General features: G+C 39.9%; 1 protein-coding gene across 1 annotated transcript in view; it reads right to left on the minus strand.

Annotated features, from left to right (window-relative positions):
• Window positions 1-26341, minus strand: part of LOC131132286 (multiple epidermal growth factor-like domains protein 11) — a 104891-nt gene that overhangs the window by 6730 nt on the left and 71820 nt on the right. Inside the window, 14 exon segments of the mRNA XM_058077780.1 lie at window positions 955-1109; window positions 1334-1567; window positions 2764-2892; window positions 4377-4505; window positions 5056-5184; window positions 5278-5406; window positions 9447-9581; window positions 13092-13238; window positions 17100-17202; window positions 17453-17589; window positions 17592-17615; window positions 19295-19415; window positions 22428-22602; window positions 26084-26296. Of these exon segments, the coding sequence (XP_057933763.1) occupies window positions 955-1109; window positions 1334-1567; window positions 2764-2892; window positions 4377-4505; window positions 5056-5184; window positions 5278-5406; window positions 9447-9581; window positions 13092-13238; window positions 17100-17202; window positions 17453-17589; window positions 17592-17615; window positions 19295-19415; window positions 22428-22602; window positions 26084-26296 (1960 nt within the window).

The raw sequence follows: 26341 nt of genomic DNA on the forward strand, positions 1-26341 counted from the left end.
TCGTCTTCTTTAGATTCTTGTAATGGTAATGGTAATGGTAATGGTAATGGTAATGGTAATGGTTTAATTTCATTTGAACATCAAAAATATGCATCAAAAATATATAAATGAATAAATTCTACTAGTAGGACCAGAGCAGAGCTGTCCTATCCAGTCTTTGAGCATGAACTGATGAAGCCTGGTAAAACGACCTGAGCAGTCCAGTAGCTAGTAGTTCAAATATAAACAAAAAACATTATTAAAAAAAAGATGTATTGTTATGAGAATAAAAAAAAACACTAGGAAAATTAAAAAAAAAAAAACATCAACAGAAAAATAAGTGTATTTTACTAGAATATTGTCAAAATATTAGGGGAATAAAAACATATTACAAGACAAAAACTTGTCATTTTAGAAGTATGAAGTGGATATATTTAAGAAAAAAATTATCAATAAATTTTATTTAAATTTATAAATTTACATCATAAATTTGATGATGATGAGAAACCAACAAAACCAAAAATAACGTTGCAAGTTTTGGAAAATGAGGTTGAGAAAAAGTTATAATATTACGAGAATAAAGTCAAAATATTATAGGAATATTATAAATTAATTAATATTATAAGAAAAAAGTATCCCTCAGAAAGTTGAAGCATTTAAAAAAAAAAAAAAGACAAAGAAAGGAAAGTAAAAATAATTGGGAAAGTAAAGTTATAATATTTCTTAAGGGAATAAAAAAGTCATAATTTTATAAGAATGTAGTCATAATATTAATGATTTTGGAAGCCTATTGCTCAAATATTAAAGGTTTGAAGTTACAATATTATGAGAAACAAACAAAACGTTTAAAAAAATGTATATTATTACAAGAATAATGTCCATTATCCATTGACGATTCAACACCCTGAGAGTCTAATGTCCCGTTCGCAGGTACGACTCAATATTCGGAGTTTAAGAGAGAAAAGCCAGGCCTACCTTGGCGCTGCGCCTCTTGCCAGGCTTGGCGTAGTGAGCGGCGTAGGTGCAGGGGCCCAGCGTGTGGTAGCTTGGGTTCGAGAAGCAGTGGCCTACGGAGCTGTTATTAGGCGAGGACTCGGCAGAGGAGAGCAGGCCCGTGCACTGAAGCCCTGCTGTTGCCACATGACATCATATTTCCTTGCCTTCCGCATGTTACATGACATCACTGTATATGTATAAACCCATAGAATATAACAATATAACCCCCTATTTTTGGGGGGGTGAACCGCTTCCCTGTCCGAGTGATGTTGGATAAACACCACTGAGCTTTTCAACAACAAAAGTAGGAAATAAACATGGAAAAAAGAGCCCGGGTACCATGGACAGCGACACACACCTGAGAGGGAGTAGTCAGCGGAGTTGAGGTGCAGGGCGGGTGTGTAGGTGACGTTGGGAACACGGTGGCCTTTCTCCCTCTGCCTGTAGCGTAGCCACACCACCAGGCCCAGCATGGCCATGATGAGCAGCAGCAGGAAGACGATGCCCAGGATGGTGCCCGCCGACTGACGCTCTGATGCCAGAGCTGGGCCGATTTTGGTGTAGGGGTTCAGTTCCTCCATCATCATTGCGGCTGAGGAGCAAAAAAAAAAAAAGACTTTAAATGCAAAATCGGAAACATCTGCAGACGCTTTCTTCACCAACTGACACAATCCTTTACTCAGTTCACATTTTAAATATAAATCAATACAGTGGATGCCCATGAATTCCTGATTTAGCATTCACAAGCCCTCAATTTCATGGATTTTTCATAAAAACCAACAGCAGTTCCTCAAACCACTCACATGTGATAACACAAAGTGAAACTGCACCACTTCAAATAAATGCTTACACAGCTATATACATGCAAAATAATACAGTAAACCTCGGATATATCGGATTCAATTGTTCCCACTGGTTTTGTCCGATATAAGCGGAATCCGTTATATGCGTATACCGGAAAATGTCCCTTTTACGCATATATGGGATTTATATCCGGTATATGCGTAAATGGGATTTTATCCGTTATAAAAAGGCACTTCCTTGACTATGTTTCCAATGTACCTGGACGCGCAGGCAACGCTGCAAACGCTGCAAACGACGTCGTATAGCGGCCTGTCACGATTCGGCGAATCGGAGCGCCACCATGCGGCCATCCGATATATGCCAGGGAAATTTCATGGAAATGCATTGGAACGGGACTGGAGATTTTGTCCGAAATAGGCGAAATCCGTTATAAAAAATCCGATATATGCAATGAATTTTTATTGGAAATGCATTACAGAAAAATCGGTTCTTTTTTATCTGTCCGTTGTGAGCGAATTTCCGATATATCCGAGTCCGATATATCCGAGGTTTACTGTACTATTTTATGATAATGTACAGGTAATGCAAGGTATTCTGGGAAGCCTACACGCACGTAAACATCCTTGTGTTGACAGCTATTTAGAAAACAATGTTGATCTTTTTATTGGGAATCGCTTTCATTCATTTTTTACCGCTTATCCTCACAAGGGTGCTGTCTTTGGGCGAGAGGCGGGGTACACCCTGGACTGGTCGCCATGCAGCCAATCCCAGGGCACATATAGACAAACAACCATTCACACTCACATTCATACCTATGGACAATTTGGAGTCACTAATTAACCTAGCATGTTTTTGGAATGTGGGAGGAAACCGGAGTACTCGGAGAAAACCCACGCATACATACGCATATATATATATATATCCTTTCTTGGATGTAGTCGCTCATTCATGTTAACATGCATGAAAAATTCAGCAAAGTCTCACCTTGGTCGCAGCGGATGCCTTTGAATCCGATGCTGCAATAGCAGGTTCCTGTCACGTAGTCGCAGGTGGCGTTGTTCATACACTCACACAGCTGCTGGCAGCCGTAGCCAAACGTTCCCGCAGGGCACTCTGCACATGGGAGGACAGCTTTTACACCACGTCTTTCGGCTTTAAGCAGCTTAGGCAAAATGAAGCAATGAAGTTAGTGCCGGGATTCCCCATACATTAATTTATCAGTGGCGGCCCGCCATTATTTATTTTAGATTTACTTTACTAGATTTGTGGAACATGGCAAGGTTTTACCATTTCTTGGCACATTTGGAATATATAATCAAACAAACAAAAATAATAAAAACAGGACTAATGATGAAAAATTGTGTGACAAAAGAAGAAATATTATAATAAAGTGATACTATACATGGCCAGACACGGTTTAAAAGCTGTCCCTCTCTGTACCGGACATTTTTGATGATATTGACTCATTTTTTCAGGGCTCTATAGACATGGTAGAAAGCTTAGATAATTTTTCATCAGAAAAAAAAGTTAGTTTCTACTAAGTTACCTACTTAAAAAAGTTCTCAAAAGGTTCTCAAAAAAGTATAATTTTCACTTTTAGACACAAATTTTGATATATATTTAACCAAAATGTCCAAACACAGATACGACAACATCAACGCCACAAAAATATTGTTTTACATGAAAATAACAAATAATAAACTATTATGATGTTTGTCACTGAACTGAGTGCGCATGCGTTACAATTTCCCTCCCTCCCTACGAGGAGATGCCTTTTCACTTCCTGGTTGCTGCTAGCATGGATTTTAATAGCAAAGATAAAATGCACTTCTGCCACCTTCTGGACAGTTTTTCGGCTTAAAACTACACCAAAACCCCCCCAAAAAAACAAAAAACTACGCTCTCTTTCTCACCCATTTGTGAATCAAGCACAAAAACCCAAAAGACGTCTTTGGAAGCGAGCCGTCGGGTTGAAAATACATCTTACTAGCAACACTAGCAAGGACTAAGTTGCAAATTTAGCTAACCCAAAAATTAAGTTGGGGTGGTAACTTATTCCGATATACTATGAGAATAAATAGAAAATATAATGAGAATAAAGTCACAGTGTCATGAAAAAAATGACAAGAAGTCAACTGTATAAGTCTATAAACGTGAAAAACGAGCAGTGGCGAGAAAGTAATAATACACTTCCGTCATCTGTAAAAAAAATATTACAAATATACAACTACTATATATCTACATTGGTTAGTTTACAAAATGTAACCAATCACAGTGTCCTCCGTATCCTTTCATTTTATTTTACCTTCATCGGCCGTCGAAGAGAAGGAGTTTGGACACTTATCTTCGAAAATGGCTTGTCATTACAACTCCATCCAGTAGATGGCATCGTAACTCTTTAAAATGGAGGCACTCAATTATTTTGTGTCATGCCCCCACTGGGGGACAGACATGTGTTTGTTATTTATTATTATTTTATACGTATCAAAATTTCAGCTTTTTGTCTTCACATTCTGTATCTTTCCTTTTTTTTGCCGAGGGCCATTAAGAAACAAGCAAAATGGCCGCCGTTGTGTAAATACAATGCAAACACTCACTGAGTTCACAGCTCTTTCCGATGAAACCCGTCCTGCACGAACACTGTCCACTCATATGGTCACAGTCGGCCCCGTTCTGACAGCGACACACTTCGGCACACTGAGCGCCGTAGAAACCTGTCGGGCAGCCTGAGGCAGGACACAAAATAAGATTGACAGTATTTGAAACCACATACTGTAAGGAAAGGTTCCTGGTGTCAAAATAGGGTGGAATATATCAAAGGTCAAACGCAATCTGCTCCAGGATGTTTCTTGTCCTCCTGTTAGTTTGTATTCCAAAGCATAACCGTGGAAAAAGCTTTTGTGTAAAATACCGTCAACCACAGTAAACATATCAACAATGAGGGAGGAATAGAAATCTTGTGTCCCTAATTCTTGTGTTTAAAACCCATTAAAGGTCAACATTGTAGTCATTCCATTTCTGACGGTATTAAAAATGTACACTAGATGGCGCCAAACTTACATGTTAATATAGTGACTAATGGTGATTCCTCAATCCTTCAGAGCATAGTAGAGATTCATTCATTCATTCATTTTATACCGCTTTTCCTCACAAGGGTCGCGGGGGGGTGCTGGAGCCTATCCCAGCTGTCTTCGATTGTCTGGCGATTTTTTCGTCATATATAAAGGTGATTTAGTGAAGGGGAAGGTGGTTGTCTTATATGCGTGTGGTACCTACGCTGAGTACAGAAGAGTCCTGTCCATCCAGGGCTGCATTGGCACTCTCCATCAGCGGGGCCACACTGGGCGCCATTGTGACAGTTGCACGTGTGAATGCAATCGGGACCCCACGAGCCCTGAGAACATGCTGCCAATGAGACACACAAACATGTGGAATTGAATGTGGCACAAGAGGCAAAAAAAAAAAAAAAAGTCATTGTTGTTGTTGTTGTTGTCTTACATTTGGAACAATCCTCGCCGATCCAACCAGGGTAGCACTGACATGATCCATCTATGGGATTACAGGTGCCGTTGTTGGTGCACAAACACGTCCCTGCGCACTGTTTGCCATATTGTCCACTTGGACACACTGTTGAAACACCACAGAGAAGAAGATGGCTTTTATTAATACGTTTGTATTGTTTGCCAATTTGTTACTTCAAATATGTGATGAAGACAGAACAAGCATAAAACACATTAGGTATATCCATACATCCATACATCCATTTTCTATGCCGCTTATCCTCACAAGGGTCGCACATCGCCGCATTCATACCGACAGACGACTTGGAGTCACCAATGAACCTAACATGCATGTTTTTGGAATGTAAGAGGAAGCCGGAGAACGCGGAAAAAAACCCACGCACACACGGGGAGAACAAAAACACAGAATCGAACCCAGGTCTTTACGCCCCTACATATTATGAATAAAATCTGCGATTAATTGCAATTTTATAAGTTAAATATGGACAAAATTCAATTAATCAGGATTAGATTATTCATTCATTTATTCATTTTCGTTCATTTCGTTGAACTGGTCGTTAACCTGTGACCCCCCCGCCCCCCCGTGCATAGACCCGGTCAGCCGTGTCAAGTCAGTCCGGTCACTCGTGTTCACGTTCGTTCCGACTCAACAAAAAACCCGCGCACACACGGTGAGAACAAAAACACAGAATCGAACCCAGGTCTTTAAGTCCGTACATATTATAAATAAAATGGTCTCTTGATGTGCAATTAATTGCGATTTTATAGGTTAAATACGTACAAAATTCAATTAATCAGGATTAGGTTATTAATTCATTCATTCATTTTCGTTAATTTCGTTCATTTTGTTAATTTTGTTTATTTTTGTTCATTTCTGTTCATTTTTGTTCATTTTGTTCATTTCGTTCATTTCGTTCATTTCGGTTCATTTTTGTTCATTTCAGTTCATTTCTGTTAATTTTTGTTCATTTCGTTCATTTTTGTTCATTTCTGTTCATTTCTGTTCATTTCGTTCATTTCGTTCATTTTCGTTCATTTTTGTTCATTTTCGTTCATTTCGTTCATTTTTGTTCATTTCGTTCATTTTTGTTCATTTTGTTCATTTCGTTCATTTCGTTCATTTTGTTCATTTTTGTTCATTTTTGTTCATTTTGTTCATTTCGTTCATTTCGTTCATTTTTGTTCATTTCGTTCATTTCGTTCATTTCGGTTCATTTTTGTTCATTTCGTTCATTTCGTTCATTTTTGTTCATTTCGTTCATTTTTGTTCATTTTGTTCATTTTGTTCATTTCGTTCATTTTTGTTCATTTCGTTCATTTCGGTTCATTTTTGTTCATTTTGTTCATTTTTGTTCATTTTGTTCATTTTGTTCATTTTGTTCATTTTTGTTCATTTTGTTCATTTCGTTCATTTTTGTTCATTTTGTTCATTTCGTTCAACTGGTCGTTAGCCTGTGATCCCCCGCCCCCCAACCGTCCCACCTCCCTGTCTGACGCTGTGACCGCTGCACCCCCCCCCCCCCACACACACACACACTCGGTCCAGCCAATCAAAAAAAAAAAAGCTTTTGCAACTGAACGCACTGAACGGGTACTTTAAGGGGCGGTGGTGACCTTGTTCATTCTGTTCACAAAAAAGAACTAATTCTTTTTACCCGTTCGTTCATGACTCAAATATGACTCTGGGGTGTTATTTCATGTCTAAAGGCATCTGACAATATTAAAAACTGTATTTAAAACATCATACACAGGTTTAACTACAAAATACTTGTACTATAATATAAGAATCAATTTAATAAACAAGGGATTACAGTACTCCAAGAACAGTAAGGGTCCCTAATTCTAGTCCGGCTTAGGCTGCTAAAACCCCCAACATTAGCGTCCCCCTCCAGTACCGTCATGTCCATAAAATAGATTTGAATTCAAACATGCTGGTGTGATAAGAGTACAGTCCCCAGACACCTTTAGCGAGGGTGCCGGTCTTACTAGGCCAGCGTGTCGCTGTCCGGTCTCTGGGCCGACACTTGAACACTTGAACAACGGACTTATTAAGGTTGCCAAGTTATCAGCGGACCTGCTTGAAGATGCGCCGGCCAGCGGAATAACTAATGTAGGACAGGCTGTCTTCATGATTAATGCCGCTGAATATTTCACAGCACACTTCTCCCGTGACTCCGTTTGGAATTCAACTTGGCAACCAAACCGTGGGCTGCCTGCATAGCAGGGGGGGGGTCACGAGACAACCGGACTCATGAGAACGAGGTGGGTGGATGGATGTGATGGATTTTGCATGGGTCACTATGTCATAGGAAATGGTAATGGTTTGATTTCATTTGAACATGCATCAGATTACAATTGAATGCATCACATAATGTCGAAGAGGAGTAGGAAGAAGCAAAGCTTATTAAATCCTACCCCTCCATCTGGTACTTTTACGATCACTAACTGTTACATTTGTTCACTTCCTGCTTTCCTAATATAATTTTAGTTTTTGTTTTTAATTTTATTTTATAATTTTTATTTTTTAATAAAAAATTGTTTTAATTTTTTTAAATGTATATTTTTTAAATTTATATTTTTAAATTTATATTTTTTTAAATTACTTATTTTAAATTTTTTTTTTCATTTTTTTCCCCAAAAAATGAAATGCTATGCTAATGCTAACGTAGTTCTAGCATAGAAGTGTTTCAAATGTAGTTCTTCCCCGAGATCATATTTCTCCTCTCTTGTAGAGAAGTATTGGATGACATTTTTAGCTAATTGCTTATTTTTAGCCTTATGCATTATTTTAGCTGTTTGAAGATGAACTATATCAGTTTAGTTTAAGTTTGTGATTTTTAGAAATAAGGAGTTAGTATGTTCTCTGTAGGCGGCATTATGAATTATCCTTACTGGCCTTTTTTTTTGCAGTACATTTAGCGAGTGAAGATTGCTTTTATAGTTATTAGCCCATATTTCCAAACACAATAAGTAAGATATGGTAGAACCAGAGAGCAATAAAGAGTGTGGAGTGATTTCTGATTTCTGAGAACAAATTTTGCTTTGTTCAATATTGAAATATTTCCGGCCAACTTATGTTGTATATTTTGTAATATGAGGTTTCCAGCTCATATTTTCATTTTCAATTTATTTACCTTCAATGTCTACACCGTCTATTTGTATTTTCTGGTGCGTGTCCTTTTTGCTGCTTAGCAAACAGCATGATTTTAGTTTTATTTAGTTTCAAGGACAATCTGTTATCAATAAAAGCGTCTTTTTAGTGTGACCATTTCTTCTTCTTCTGTACTCCCTAAGAAAGGTGGTGTTTCTAGAACAGGGGTGCTCATTAAGTCGATCGCGATCTACCGGTCGATCGCGGAGGTGGTACTGGTCGATCGCGGCGTGACATTAAAAAAATATCATCCCAGCGTCAATGCCGTCACTTGATTGACATACAGGGCAGCCATTCAGATGACAACTGAACGTTGCCCTTCGGGCGACCAATCAAATCAAACGACGTCTCTAAGTGCAGCAGAACTTACGATGTCAGCCTATCATCCATCCCCGTTACTTGATTGACATACAGGACAACCAGTCGGATGACAACTGAATTTTGACCTTTAGGTCACCGCTCATGCGTAAACAACGATGCAAAGTGCTAAGCTAGTCGGCGAATTGCAAGATTTTAAGCCCTCGCTAAAGTTTATGGTCACTAAAATGAGTGAAGGAGCTGGACCAAGTAAAAAGGCAAAAAACATATCACTTCCATACGGATATGGAATATTATACGGATATTATGATACGGATATTATCCATGACTGATAAACATTTGGAAGTGTGCTTGAGGCTGGCTATCAGCAGCTACTGTCCGGACTATGCATCCCTGGCTGGTTCAATTCAGTGCAAGTCATCAAAGTAAACTCAGGTAATTACAAAAAATGTTAATAGTTAATTATGTGTGTTTTGCAATATTGGCTCATTTGGTTATGTAAGGTACATCAACATACATTGTACGTACAAATAATCCTCAATACATTTGAAAATAAATAGATGTTTTGCATTTTTGTAGTGGGTAGATCATTTTGACTCGGTCATTTTAAAAGTAGCTCGCATGCTGAAAAAGTGTGAGCACCCCTGTTCTAGAAGATATCCAAACATGGGACTCACCCTGGTTGCAGAGGGTACCGAAGAAGCCAGACAAACATTCGCAGTGACCGCTGACGTGATGACATGCGCCGTCGCTGTGGACGCACTGAGGGCAGGACAGGCTGCAGCGATGGCCATAGAAACCAGGTGAACATGCTGTGGAGCGCACACACACACACACACACACACACACACACACACACACACACACACACACAAACGCACACTTTTGTTAAGAGTCCAGCTTTGTTTGCCTTCCACCTTTCATTTGTTTGAATTGATGTTTGCCTCGGTGGGAAAACGGAGCTGATGCAGCCTCGTTTACCTTCTTGTCTCGTGCTCCTCATTAGGATAATTGACTAAACTTTGAAGCAAACGCTCTGGAATCCATCTCGCTAATGGAGGAAGGAACAAAGGAAAACTGGCGTGTTTGCTATCCGCGCTGTGAAGAGCGCAATAAACAACATACCGTAGTTCAGGGATCACCAAGTGGCGGAACGCGGCCCAGTGCGGACCTAAACCCGCGGTCAATCGATTATTTAAGTATTTTAAGTCTTGATGGGGCGCTTCTGTTTTGACCGCTGACTTTTTTTTTTTTTTTAGATTTTACGGTAGTGGTTGATAGCTCAGGAAATACACTGGAATAATTTTGGCATTAACAATGGTGCCAGATTGTTACATATAAGTTTGAAATTTATACAAATTTCCCCACTGAGGGACGAATAAAGGCATATCTTAATCTTAATCAACAATGGTGCCAGATCGTTACATATAAGTTTGGCATCAACAATGGTGCCAGATTGTTACATATAAGTTTGACATCAAAAATGGTGCCAGATTGTTACATATAAGTTTGGCTTTTACATCAACAATGGTGCCAGATCGTTACATATAAGTTTGGCTTTTATATCAACAATGGTGCCAGATTGTTACATATAAGTTTGTCATCAACAATGGTGCCAGATTGTTACATATAAGTTTGGCTTTTACATCAACAATGGTGCCAGATCGTTACATATAGGTTTGGCTTTTATATCAACAATGGTTCCAGATTGTTACATATAAGTTTGGCATCAACAATGGTGCCAGATTGTTACATATAAGTTTGGCATCAACAATGGTGCCAGATCGTTACATATAGGTTTGGCTTTTATATCAACAATGGTGCCAGATCGTTACATATAAGTTTGGCTTTTATATCAACAATGGTGCCAGATTGTTGCATATAAGTTTGACATCAACAATGGTGCCAGATCGTTACATATAAGTTTGGCATCAACAATGGTGCCAGATTGTTACATATAAGTTTAGCATTAACAATGGTGCCAGATTGTTACATATAAGTTTGACATCAAAAATGGTGCCAGATTGTTACATATAAGTTTGGCTTTTACATCAACAATGGTGCCAGATCGTTACATATAAGTTTGGCTTTTATATCAACAATGGTGCCAGATTGTTACATATAAGTTTGGCATTAACAATGGTGCCAGATTGTTACATATAAGTTTGACATAAAAAATGGTGCCAGATTGTTACATATAAGTTTGGCATCAACAATGGTGCCAGATTGTTACATATAAGTTTGGCTTTTACATCAACAATGGTGCCAGATTGTTACATATAAGTTTGGCTTTTATATCAACAATGGTGCCAGATCGTTACATATAAGTTTGGCTTTTATATCAACAATGGTGCCAGATTGTTGCATATAAGTTTGACATCAACAATGGTGCCAGATCGTTACATATAAGTTTGGCATTAACAATGGTGCCAGATCGTTACATATAAGTTTTACATCAACAATGGTGCCAGATCGTTACATATAAGTTTGACATAAAAAATTGTGCCAGATTGTTACATATAAGTTTGGCTTTTATATCAACAATGGTGCCAGATTGTTGCATATAAGTTTGACATCAACAATGGTGCCAGATCGTTACATATAAGTTTGGCATTAACAATGGTGCCAGATCGTTACATATACGTTTGGCATTAACAATGGTGCCAGATCGTTACATATAAGTTTGGCTTTTACATCAACAATGGTGCCAGATCGTTACATATAAGTTTGACATAAAAAATGGTGCCAGATCGTTACATATAAGTTTGGCTTTTATATCAACAATGGTGCCAGATTGTTGCATATAAGTTTGACATCAACAATGGTGCCAGATCGTTACATATAAGTTTGGCATTAACAATGGTGCCAGATCGTTACATATAAGTTTTACATCAACAATGGTGCCAGATCGTTACATATAAGTTTGACATAAAAAATTGTGCCAGATTGTTACATATAAGTTTGGCTTTTATATCAACAATGGTGCCAGATTGTTGCATATAAGTTTGACATCAACAATGGTGCCAGATCGTTACATATAAGTTTGGCATTAACAATGGTGCCAGATCGTTACATATACGTTTGGCATTAACAATGGTGCCAGATCGTTACATATAAGTTTGGCTTTTACATCAACAATGGTGCCAGATCGTTACATATAAGTTTGACATAAAAAATGGTGCCAGATCGTTACATATAAGTTTGGCATCAACAATGGTGCCAGATTGTTACATATAAGTTTGTCATCAACAATGGTGCCAGATTGTTACATATAAGTTTGTCATCAACAATGGTGCCAGATTGTTACATATACGTTTGGCATTAACAATGGTGCCAGATTGTTACATATAAGTTTGACATCAACAACGGTGCCAGATCGTTACATATAAGTTTGGCTTTTATATCAACAATGGTGCCAGATCGTTACATATAAGTTTGGCATCAACAATGGTGCCAGATTGTTACATATAAGTTTGGCTTTTATATCAACAATGGTGCCAGATCGTTACATATAAGTTTGGCATCAACAATGGTGCCAGATTGTTACATATAAGTTTGGCATCAACAATGGTGCCAGATTGTTACATATAAGTTTGACATCAACAATGGTGCCAGATCGTTACATATAAGTTTGGCTTTTATATCAACAATGGTGCCAGATCGTTACATATAAGTTTGACATAAAAAATGGTGCCAGATCGTTACATATAAGTTTGGCTTTTATATCAACAATGGTGCCAGATTGTTACATATAAGTTTGGCATCAACAATGGTGCCAGATCGTTACATATAAGTTTGGCATCAACAATGGTGCCAGATCGTTACATATAAGTTTGACATCAACAATGGTGCCAGATTGTTACATATAAGTTTGGCATTAACAATGGTGCCAGATTGTTACATATAAGTTTAGCATTAACAATGGTGCCAGATCGTTACATATAAGTTTGGCTTTTACATCAACAATGGTGCCAGATCGTTACATATAAGTTTGACATAAAAAATGGTGCCAGATCGTTACATATACGTTTGGCATCAACAATGGTGCAAATTTCTAAATTTTAGGGCTTGCCAAAAAAAACATTATCAGTGAAACATTGTGGCCATTTTTACCAGTGGTACATACGTATATATTGTACATTTGATTTACTGTATATTATCATGTTTTTATAAATTACTACCAACTTAGAGTGAATGAGACAAGAAGAAATCAGCCTATTTTCCGAGGGAAAATAAACAAAACCATCACTTCTAAGTCACAAATATGCGGGGATGGGCTGTACTTTTATTTGAGGTAGAATTATCAAAGTCAGATTTCTTACTTCGTTTGCAGTTGGTGCCACGGTAGCCGGGGGCGCACACGCACGTGCCGTCCTCCGGGGAGCACGAGCCTCCGTTCACGCAAGTGCAGCCGTATGAACAGTTAGGTCCCCAATGGCCGTCATCGCACACGCTGTCACAATGGACGCCTGTGGGGGGGGGAAAAAAAAACACGCACGGCGCAAGGTTTGACATTGAAACGGTAGCTTCCAACAATACTCGGGTTTTACGGGATCATTTGTTTATCATTTATTCTGTTATTCTATGCACATTAGGATGGTGCGTCGTTCTTGTCTGCGGATAAGATTGGTGTGAGACTGATTCTCCAACGCGGCGCTAAAGATATGAGGAAGGACGACATTTTCTGCAGCTAATCAGAAACAAAGAGGAGTACAAATGTGTGAAGGAGAGATAAAGACCACAAGGATGTGAGCGATATACAAATATAGTCAAACCTCTTTAGTGGTACAATCGTGATACATTTGCACATATTTTGGTTTGAAGTCTTATGTTTTCGCGTGATATCATTTAATAGAGCTGCTGCAGGGTACACTCTGGACTGGTGGCCGGCCAATCACAGGGCACATATAGACAAACAACCATTCACACTCACATTCATACCTATGGACAATTTGGAGTCAACAATTAACCTAGCATGTTTTTGGAATGTGGGAGGAAAACCCACGCATGCACGGGGAGAACATGCAAACCCCACACAGAGATGGCCCGAGCGTGGAATCGAACCCTGGTCTCCGAGCTGTTCGGCCTGCGCGTTAACCACTCGACCGCCGTACAACCAATATTAAAAATATAATGTGGGAGGAAACCGGAGTACCCGGAGTAAACCCACGCATGCACGGGGAGAACATGCAAACTCCACACAGAGATGGCCAAAGGTGGAATTGAACCCTGGTCTCCGAGCTGTGTGGCCTGCACGCTAACCACTCGACCACCGTAAAACCAATATTAAAAATATAATGTGGGAGGAAACCGGAGAAAACCCACGCATGCACAGGGAGAACATGCAAACTCTACACATAGATGGCCCGAGCGTGGAATCGAACCTTGATCTCTGAGCTGTGTGGCCTGCACGCTAACCACTCGACCGCCGTACAACCAATATTAAAAATATAATGTGGGAGGAAACCGGAGAAAACCCACGCATGCACAGGGAGAACATGCAAACTCCACACAGAGATGGCCAAAGGTGGAATTGAACCCTGGTCTCCATGCTGTGTGGCCTGAACGCTAACCACTCGACCGCCGTACAACCAATATTAAAAATATAATGTGGGAGGAAACCAGAGTACCCGGAGAAAACCCACGCATGTACGGGGAGAACATGCAGACTCCACACAGAGATGGCCGAGGGTGGAATCGAACTCGAGTCTCCTAGCTGTGAGGCCTGCATGCTAACCACTCGACCACCGTGCGTTGCTGTGAGACGTAAAAGTGAAATATATATATATTTGTTTATGAGACATTTATGTTTTATCAGTTTCACGTAGTACTTCCACGTATGTATGTCAGATATAATATATTCAAATATATCATACCATTTTTTCAAAATTCCGAAATTCCTGGTGTCCTAAGCCTTTTTGGCCTTTAATCATTGGCTCAAGTGTCTCCGTCTTTCATCAGCCTTACATTGGCGGGTCCTGAGAAAGCGTCTAAAGAATGGATCAGAGCCATCACTGCTCACGGGGGGGGGGGGGCGGGGGGGGGGGGACAGTCTGGAGGCTGCCCTGCCCAAGAGACTCACAGTAGATGAATCCATATTTATGCACACACGCACGGAGCGGGACAAGACAGGAAGCCTGGCATATCAGCAGCTCATTAGGAACTTCCTTTGACGCCCAATATGAGAGAATTTGAGAGCGAGGCGTCGGCGGCCATTAAAACTCAATTAAGAAAGTGTCTTTGAGGCGCACATCGGGGGGGGCAAAGATGCTGCCCTGTTGAGCGGACTGCGTTGTTACGTTAAAACCCCGGGGGGGTGGGGTCGCCGAGTGGGGGTTGGACACAGGTGGAGACCAGACGCTCGTGCTGGATCCATGTCACGTCACGCGTGTCCTTGTGGTCTTTTCATGTCAAGTCCAAAATAAAGGACTTGACCCCACTGATTCGATACTTCTGGAGGGCACTGTACCCCCCCCCCCCCCCACCCCCCCCCTTTGATGTGGACTTCCTCGTTCCTCTTTCAGACCATCATTTGCTGTTTCTGCACCAGAGGAGTTAGTCCGTCTGGCATCCCGCCGTTGTATCTTCACAAAAGAGGGAGCCTTTGGAGATTGCGTCATCCCCTCTCAGACTTCAGCTGTCCTATCTAGTAGGGTTGTCACGAGATGACATGACGTTTCTTGTTCAGGGAAAAAAAAAAAACTAATATAATAAATAATAATCCGCTGCACGGCGGACAAAGTGGTTAAAGCGCAAGCCTCACAGCCGGGAGACCAGAGTTAAATTCCACCCATGGCCATGTTTGCATGTTCTCCCGATGCATATGTGGGGTACTCCGGTTTCCTCCCACATTCCAAAAAACATGCTAGGTTAATTAGCGACTCCAAATTGTCCATAGGTATGAATATAATGGTAATGGTTTAATTTCATTTGAACATGCATCAGATTCCAATTGAATGCATCCCATAATCAGTTCCCAGTTCCACATGTCCGAAAGGAGTAGGAAGAAGCAAAGCTTATTAAATCCTACCCCTCCATCTGGTACTTTTACAATCAGTAACTGTTACATTTGTTCACTTCCTGCTTTTCTAATATAGTTAAAGTTTTTTTGTTTTAATTTTTTTTATATTTTTAATTTTTTTATTTAAATTATTTTAATGTTTTTAATTTTTTTTTAATTTTTTTAAATTATTTTTACATTTTTTAAATTTTTTTTAATTTTTTTTTTAAATTATTTTACATTTTTTTGTCACGTACCAAAGCACGAGGTGATATGACCATACAATGACATAACGGGTCAGTGTGAAAGGTTGCTTGTCTATATGTGCCCTGTGATTGGCTGGCCACCAGTCCAGGGTGTACCCCCGCCTCTCGTGCGAAGACAGCCGGGATAGGCTCCAGCACCCGTGCGACCCTCGTGAGGATACGCATTCAAATGAACGAATAAATAATCCAACGATAAATGAAAACCGGACTGGATCATTTTTCCGGCCCTCCATATATTACCATACAACACACGATCTGTTTTCCTTGTCTCTTGCCTCTAAACAAACAAGAAGAGAGTTGACTGGTGCATTAGTTTAGCACAGGGGTGGGCAAACTACGGCCCGGGGGCCACATCCGGCCCGCCAAGTGTTTGAATACGGCCCGCCCAATCTTTCCAAAGTATTTCATTTAAAGTCAACATACAACCTGGCATCATGGCCTGAGCCAACCTTTTGATGGTTGTATCAATTTCGTTGTTTGACATGGTCTGTTGTTTACAAAGTGCTCCTGAAAAAAGGGACACAAGCACATAATAATAATAAAAATTAAAATAATAATAATTATATTATTATTATAACTATTATGGATTATTATATTTATTATATTAATGCTAATTATTATATTAATTGTATATAATAATATTGTTATATTTGCATATTTTACATAATAATAATTATTTTAATTTTATTTTAATTATAATATTTATAATATTTATAATATTTATAATATTTATAATATTTATAATATTTATAATATTTTATAATATTTATAATATTTATTTTTAAAATATTTAAATATAAATATAAAATAATAAATAATAATAGCAGATTGCATGACAATTTTACAGATACAATAATACCAGGTGGACTGTTACGTGTAAAATATAGTCTGCCCCCCCCCCCCCCCCCCCCAGAAATTTTGTTATATCAATGCGGCCCGCGAGTCAAAAAGTTTGCCCACCCCTGGTTTAGCACCTAGACGCTTCATAGAACAACGGCAAACAGAGTGAGTCCTCTTGTCGGAATCAGAATCAATTTTTTGCTTTTCGTGGTTGCATGTCTTACCCGTCCAACCTGCAACGCAGCGACAGAATCCGGTAACGGGATCGCAGCCGTCAGCATTGGCACAGTCACATCGCTCGTTGCAGTCCAAGCCGTATGATCCCTCCTATAAGTCAGGACATAAAATTATTTATACACAAATTATGATTCCGTAAAGGTCGTTTAAGCTTTAACAAGGCGAGACGTGCTAATTTATGGAAGTAGTTAAAAGCAAATCACGCATAAAACATCCCTCCGTCCATTTTCTCTACCACTTGTACTCATTAGCGTCACGGATGAGGTGGTCGCCCACTGGGCATGCAGCGGCAAACAAAGCCATGGAGTCTCGTGTCAAAGAGAAAAAATGGGGGACTGACGTGACACGGAATGTCGCAGAATTCGTCCCTCCAGCCGGGAGAGCAGGAGCAGGTTCCGTTGGCCGGGTCACACGCTGCCCCATTAGTACACTGGCACGTTTGATTGCAGTTGAGACCCCAGGTTCCACTGGAGCACGGATGGAGCAGTCCACCCCCTGCCAACCTGGACGCACACTGACCATTAGGTAACATGCTTGGAAAACACAAGTTAGCATATTGTTTACGTTCTATGTGTTCCTCAGTGGATGAAATACACAATGGACAAGCAATATTGCACATTTTTTTAACAAATTTATTAGTTTTTCGCACAAAGGGAACCAATTATGCTAATTTTTTGTCCGTTTGTATTGAGTTGTGGACTCCTGTAGAGCAGCCACACGCAATAACACGCACAAAAAGCTTTCTAGATCTTCCAGAATCTGCACCTATTGTCTCGGCTTCCCAAAATAGTCTTTTATTCCACCCAAGGCCCGCCTCCGGGCACGCCCACTAGCATGTGATTGGTCCCACTCAGCTTGTACAGCAAACAGCCTGTATAAGGAAAAGCGAGCGGGGCGCAAACCTCATTATCTGAAACTTTGGCGTGGTTTAACACGGGGGTGGGCAAACTACGGCCCGGGGGCCACATCCGGCCCGCCAAGTGTTTGAATACGGCCCGCCCAATCTTTCCAAAGTATTTCATTTAAAGTCAACATACAACCTGGCATCATGGCCTGAGCCAACCTTTTGATAGTTGTATCAATTTGGTTTTTTGACATGGTCTGTTGTTTACAAAGTGCTCCTGAAAAAAGGGACACATTATTAGATTATTATAATTATTATTAGAACTATTATGATTATTATACTTTTTATATTAATGCTAATTATTATATTAATTATATATAATATTATTGTTATATTTGCATATTTTACATAATAATAATATAATAATTATTATTTTAATTTTATTGTAATTATTATAATATTTTATTATTTTTAAAATATTTAAATATAAATATAAAATAATAAATAATAATAGCAGATTGCATGACAATTTTACAGATACAATAATACCAGGTGGACTAAAATATATAGTCTGCCCCCCCCGTAAATTTTGTCATATCAAAGTCAAAAAGTTTGCCCACCCCTGGTTTAACATGTAAGGTACATAAAAACACAATAAGTTAACATGGTTAAAAAAATGTTTAAAATGCATAAATATGTTTAAAACTTGTCATAATTCATGTCTGATATATAAAATTCAGTTGTAAAAACAGACACCCCACTATTTTTAAATATGTTTTTACGTCTAAAATAATCCAAACAGCCATTGTTGGTGTTTGGGTGTAATACCGCCAGGTCCGCTAGGGGGTGCTAAGCATCAATGGTACAGAGCAGGTGATAAAACGACAGAGGAAGTTGCTAAAGTAAACAGCTGACTGCAAATTCGGCATACTGGCTCATTTGTGTTTGTGGGCGGGATTGAACTGGGGTTTCCCAGCTGTGAGGTGTGCGCGCTAACCACTCGTACGCCGTGCAGCGGTCTAAAAAACAAACTGAAATGAGCTAATTCCTTCACGTGTATACCTGACACAGTACATATCCTGGGATAGTCACGAGTACAACGGTATGTGGGTACTATTTGAAGATATTTCAAGTGTTGGGTTCTTTAGTATTTTGCTACTGCATTTAAACCTGGATGTTTTTATTTTCAGGAAACTAAACCATTTTTGTCCCTCCCCCTTTTAGCATTCATTGTTTCGGTAAAACAGCAGAGCCTTGTTATTGAAGCGTCTAGCTAGCCCGAGGATGCGAAGAGGACAAAACAACGACAACAAACAGAGACCCTGAGTGGAACATAACCTTCTCTGCATACGCAGGATCCATCAACATGTGAGCAGGAGATCTCGTTGTGACAGGAACATGACGACGTGCAGTTGATTCCGTACAGGCCTGGAGGACAGCTGATGGAGCAGTCGTCCCCCTAAAGAGATGAGAACTTGAACATCGCATCGTCCTGCTTCAGCAACCTATCGCAACCTTTTTTTTTTGTTTTGAATTGGCTCGATATTTACTCATCACACATCCAAACACCTACCCCACTCACGGTGCTACCAAACATCAGGCAACAAGTGACACGTGATGTAACTGTGTACCACACGGACTACGCCGGTATCCAAATAAAGGCTTCTGCGGTCATATAGTATATGTATTGTTGTCCCTGGTTTATGGTGGTTCATGGGTTTCAAACCCGCCCGTGATGACAGCCTCGTCACACTCGAGGCAGAATGAGCCGGAATGTCGTTGGTTTATTCTTGGATATTACAAAAATTCATTATGAGCCCATTCTTCTGGCCGAAGGAAGCGAAGGAAGCGAAGGAAGGAAGTGAAGGAAGCGAAGGAAGGAAGTGAAGGAAGCAAAGGAAGGAAGCGAAGGAAGCAAAGGAAGGATGTGAAGGAAGTGAAGCGAAGGAAGGAAGCGAAGGAAGCGAAGGAAGGAAGTGAAAGAAGCAAAGGAAGGAAGCGAAGGAAGGAAGCGAAGGAAGCAAGGAAGGAAGAAAAGGAAGCAAGGAAGGAAGCAAAGGAAGCATGGAAGGAAGCAAAGGAAGCAAGGAAGGAAGCAAAGGAAGCAAGGAAGGAAGCAAAGGAAGCAAGGAAGGAAGCAAAGGAAGCAAGTAAGGAAGCAAAGGAAGCAAGTAAGGAAGCAAAGGAAGGAAGCAAAGGAAGCAAGGAAGGAAGCGAAGGAAGCAAGGAAGGAAGCGAAGGAAGCAAAGGAAGCAAGGAAGGAAGCGAAGGAAGCAAGGAAGGAAGCAAGGAAGGAAGCGAAGGAAGGAAGCAAAGGAAGCAAGGAAGGAAGCGAAGCAAGGAAGCAAGGAAGGAAGCAAGAAAGGAAGCAAGGAAGGAAGCAAGGAAGGAAGCAAGGAAGGAAGCGAGGAAGGACGCGAGGAAGGAAGCGAGGAAGGAAGCAAAAGAACCGAGGAAGGGAGGAAGGAAGGGAGGAAGGAAGCAAGGAAGGAAGCAAGGAAGGAAGCGAAGGAAGCAAGGAAGGAAGCAAGGAAGGAAGCGAGGAAGGAAGCAAAGGAAGCGAGGAAGGGAGCAAAAGAAGCGAGGAAGGGAGGAAGGAAGGAAGGAAGGAAGGAAGGAGGGAAGGAAGGAGGGAAGGAAGGAAGGACTTTATTGATATGGGCAGATCATTTATAAATCAAGGAAGGAAGCAAGGAAGGAAGGAATCAAGGAAGGAAGGAAGGAAGCAAGGACTTTATTGATATGGACAGATCATTTATAAATCAAGGAAGGAAGCAAGGAAGGAAGGAAGGAAGGAAGGACCATTATTCCAACTTAGAAGACCCAGAACCAGCAGAGCTAGTTGGACTAGGGGGTCATACGGGGAAGGAGCTCCTGTTTTGGTGGACCGGGGCAGACAATTACAGAAGGGTTCTGCGAAGACCTCAAGAGTTGTCCAGTAACAACCGTATCTTGAGTGCAGAGATCAGGGCCAGAGAGAGCAACAGTACCAGGTTTTGAAGAGAACATTACCAATTCGGAACGCGAAGCGCTCCATATCTTATCTTTGATTAAATGGAGTGAACTTAAGCCACACAGAGATTTTCCGCTCAAGCCGGCTGGACAAAAACCCCAACGATGTCAGATGTCACTCCATTAAAATGTATGCCTGGGAAAACGTTCTCACTTTCAACCACGTTCCGGAGAGACGGGTCACCTTCGGTTCAATTCCATTTTCCATGGCTTATCAAGAACAAGGTTGTGTGCTAGCAGGCTAAGTGAGGTAACTTTAATGTTCTCTCCGACCAACCAACTCCAGATTCTTCTGGGGGACCCAAAGAAATTCCCGGGTCAGACTAGATAGCGTAGCATGCGTGAACTTGCTGTGACCCAAGACCGTGGTGTAATGGAGTGGATCTGAACTTCTTGTTCTACACCAGGGGTGTCCAAACGTTCCAAAAAATGTGACTTATACTCCAGTGCGACTTATGTATGTTTTTTTTTTCTACCTAATTATGCATTTTTGGCCTTGTGCGACTTATACTCCGGAGCGACTTATAGTCCAGAAAATACTGTAATATAGTACAGGTATGTATTTTGGTCTGCACTTTTTGCTGTTTTCAAAAAAAATCCAAAAAATTACTACCTTATTTTATTTTGTTTGCTTCTCATAATATTACAACTTACAGCTTTATTCTGGAATATTTCAACTCTATGCTACTGAAACGACATTATTCGTCTCATATTATGAGTTTATTCACCTAAAATTGCAACTTTTGTCATTAGAAGTCTTCATTAACATTACTTTATTCTCGTAAAATTACATTTTTTTGCCATTTATGCTATTGCTTTTTTTAAAAATAATTTCCCAACTAACACAAATATTGAAGATGTTGACGACATGGAAATTAAAGACTTTTACATTACATTCTTAATGTCTCCAACTTATTCTTACACACTAAAATCATCACACAGCAACTTAACACACAAAAGATAGCCAGAAAATCTATAAAATAAATATATTTTTAATTCTAAACTCACATCGGTACTTGTATATTTCCTACCTACCTTTTGAGTGTTAAGTTGCTGTGTGATGATGTCAGCGTTCTTTCCAAGATGTTATATTGAGTAATGACCTTCTGCGATTTCCGATGGGTCGACAAGCTCATTGTTAATAAAATCACATTTATTTTCCTGATATTTTGTTATTCTTGTAAAATTATGATAGAATTTTCTCATTTTTCTTTCTCTTAATATTTTGACTTTATTCTTGTAAAATGACTGCTGATTTTGTTGTTAAAATTGAAAATTTTATAAAATGTGCTTCTGGCCAATTCAAAAAACAGCCATTGGGACACCCCCGTTCTATATTTAGGATCAATCCAACCTATCCACCGTGGAGGAAATATACCATCATGCCACGCCCACCTGACACTTTAACCAAGCATACAGAAGCCTTAATACCTCATACCGGTCCGCGTTCGCTACTTACGATATATCCGGGGGCACACGTGCACGCTCCAGTGATGCCGTCACAGTCGCCTCCATTGGCACAGGCGCAGACTTCCTTACAGCCGTCACCGTAGTAACGTGACGGACAGGTCTCGTTGCAATATAAGCCCGCCCATCCGGCTACGCAGGAGCATTCTCCTGACAAAGGGTGGCAGCTGGGAGTAAACATATCACAAGAATCATCAGAAATAAAGTAGAAGTACTTATGAATTTTCAGTCTTGATTGATGAATTCATGGCTTTAGGAGTCCTGTATGTGTGGATACTTATCGTCTATAGCAGGGGTGGGCAAACTACGGCCCGGGGGCCACATGCGGCCCACCAAGTGTTTGAATCCGGCCCGCCAGTTGCTTTCTAAGTATTTCAACTTTTAACCCTTGTATTATGTTACGGGTCAATTTGACCCGTTTCAGTTTTTGTGTTGACCAAAGTACTGGTTATCCTTTCTTTTTCTTCATGAAATTTTGTGACTTTTCCTCATCTAGGGTCATTAACACAAAAACTGAAACGGGTCTAATTGACCCGTAACATAATACAAGGGTTAACAAATCATGCTAGTTGACCTTGTATTATGTTACGGATCAATTTGACCCGTTTCAGTTTTTGTGTTAATGACGGGTCAAATTGATCCGTAACATAATACAAGGTTAACTAGCATGATTTGTTAACCCTTGTATTATGTTACGGGTCAATTAGACCCGTTTCAGTTTTTGTGTTGACCAAAGTACTGGTTATCCTTTCTTTTTCTTCATGAAATTTTGTGACTTTTCCTCATCTAGGGTCATTAACACAAAAACTGAAACGGGTCAAATTGATCCGTAACATAATACAAGGTTAACTAGCATGATTTGTTAACCCTTGTATTATGTTACGGGTCAATTTGACCCGTTTCAGTTTTTGTGTTGACCAAAGTACTTGTTATCCTTTCTTTTTCTTCATGAAATTTTGTGACTTTTCCTCATCTAGGGTCATTAACACAAAAACTGAAACAGGTCAAATTGACCCGTAACATAATACAAGGTTAACTAGCATGATTTGTTAACCCTTGTATTATGTTACGGGTCAATTAGACCCGTTTCAGTTTTTGTGTTGACCAAAGTACTTGTTATCCTTTCTTTTTCTTCATGAAATTTTGTGACTTTTCCTCATCTAGGGTCATTAACACAACAACTGAAACGGGTCAAATTGATCCGTAACATAATACAAGGTTAACTAGCATGATTTGTTAACCCTTGTATTATGTTACGGGTCAATTTGACCCGTTTCAGTTTTTGTGTTGACCAAAGTACTTGTTATCCTTTCTTTTTCTTCATGAAATTTTGTGACTTTTCCTCATCTAGGGTCATTAACACAAAAACTGATTTATTAACAAATCATGCTAGTTAACATTGTATTATGTTACGGGTCAATTTGACCCGTTTCAGTTTTTGTGTTGACCAAAGTACTTGTTATCCTTTCTTTTTCTTCATGAAATTTTGTGACTTTTCCTCATCTAGGGTCATTAACACAAAAACTGAAACGGGTCAAATTGATCCGTAACATAATACAAGGTTAACTAGCATGATTTGTTAACCCTTGTATTATGTTACGGGTCAATTTGACCCGTTTCAGTTTTTGTGTTGACCAAAGTACTTGTTATCCTTTCTTTTTCTTCATGAAATTTTGTGACTTTTCCTCATCTAGGGTCATTAACACAAAAACTGAAACAGGTCAAATTGACCCGCAACATAATGCAAGGGTTAACTACCATGATGCTAGCATGATTTGTTAACAAATCATGCTAGTTAAACTTGTTAACCTTAACTGAAACGGGTCGAATTGACCCGCAACATAATACAAGGGTTAACAAATCATGCTAGTTAACCTTGTTAACCTTAACTGAAACGGGTCAAATTGACCCGCAACATAATACAAGGGTTAACATACAAACTGGCAACATGACTTGCAAGTTGGATGTCTTATTTAGTAAAAAAAAAAATAAAAAAAAATTACAATTTAATGACATAGTTTGATGTGGTCTGATGTTTAAAGTGCTGCTGGAAAAAAGGAACATTAGAACATACAGCTGATAGTATAACACTTTTCAGATAAAATTAGATGAATAATTAAAAGTAAATTATAAGCATAAAATTGTGTGTGTGTGTGTTAGTGTGTTAAATATATGTTCTGGCCCCCCAGACAATTTTGTTAACTCAATGCGGCCCACAAGTCAAAATATTTGCCCACCCCTGGTCTATAGTGTTTTGTATTGCCTTGAAAAAAAGTTCTGTCAAAGTGTCCTTGAGCAAGTTATTCCTGATGCAGCGTTATTGATGTAAAACAGGGGTCTCAAACTCAATTTACTTGGGGGGTCACTGGAGCTCGGCAGACCTCACAGCTAGGAGACCCGAGTTCAATCCCACTCTCGGCCATCTCTGTGTGGAGTTTGCATGTTTATACCCGGTTTTCTCCGGGTACTCCGGTTTCCTCCCACGTTCCAAAAACATGCTAGGTTAATTAGCCACTCCAAATTGTCCGTAGGTATGAATGTGAGTGTGAATGGTTGTTTGTCTATATGTGCCCTGTGATTGGCTGCATGGCAACCAGTCCAGGGTGTACCCCGCCTCTCGCCCGAAGACAGCTGGGATAGGCTCCAGCACCCCCCGCGACCCTGCGTCTTCAGCAACAAGGACAGCTTGATTCCCTTGGCCAATATTCTTTGCTATTCATCATAATATAAACATGAATAAATAACATAAACATAATGATAAATAGTGACTGAGACCCAGCAGAGGTGCAGTGCACCCGTTTTTGAACACTTCACCTCCGCGCACGGACAAAGATGAGTTGAGTAATTGTTCATGGCAGCACGTCACCGGAGAGTTAGCGACTTCAAATCAGCCGCTGATTAAACAGTGGCAGAAAGTCCATCTGTCCGCCATCTTGCCATACATCACCTTGTCACCAGGCTGTCGCTGCGACTTCAGAGCAACACGTGTCAGCTTGTGAGGGCGTCGCCACGCCGCGCAGCTGACGCCTCGGGTTACTCCTCACGCGACGGAAAAAATGATTACGTTTGATTCATGTTCATGTTAAAAGGTTAAATAACTGTTAATAGTTATCCTCCCTATCCGTGTGGAAGTGGTAAGTTTTTGGTTTTTTTTTTCAGAAAAAATTATTACGTTTGATTAATGTTCATGTTAAAGGTTAAATAACTGTTAATAGTTATCCTCCCTATCCGTGTGGAAGTGGTAAGTTTTTGGGGGTTTTTTTTCAGAAAAAATTATTACGTTTGATTCATGTTCATGTTAAAGGTTAAATAACTGTTAATAGTTATCCTCCCTATCCGTGTGGAAGTGGTAAGTTTTGGGCTATTTAAGTTGAAAGGAAATAACTTGAAGGCTACCGTTTAGGTCGCTAGCTCTCTAGTTTGCGAGTTAGCATGTGTCTCAAGACCCTGCAGTTGCGCAATATGTTGTAAATAAAAAGAGTATAAATGTGACTATAGTCGTGTTTTGTCATGTCTACAGGGCTCTAATAATGCTTTGTTCATTTTAATATGAAAAAAATCATTTGTCTACTCACCAACTATATACATATACTGTATATTGTGTACATATGTATGTTCACGTACCGTATATCGGAACTTTTTGCCCACCTGAGAGTGTTTGCAGTTTTGCAGGGGCAGTCTTGGTCACAAAAGAGTCCGTACAAGCCGGTCGGACAGAAGCGGTCCTGGCAGCTGGGGCCCTTGAAGCCCTCGTTGCAAAGACAGGCACCGTTGACGTGATAGCACTTGGCCCCGTTCTGGCAGTCACACTTATGAGCGCACTGCGGTCCGTACGTACCAAGTGGGCACTCATCCTGGCACCTGTGGGCGTCGGGGGTTTTATGAGAAAGAGAATAGTCACAGACA

This window comes from Doryrhamphus excisus, chromosome 7 (genome assembly GCF_030265055.1).
Source record: "Doryrhamphus excisus isolate RoL2022-K1 chromosome 7, RoL_Dexc_1.0, whole genome shotgun sequence".
In the NCBI taxonomy this organism is placed as follows: Eukaryota; Metazoa; Chordata; class Actinopteri; order Syngnathiformes; family Syngnathidae; genus Doryrhamphus; species Doryrhamphus excisus.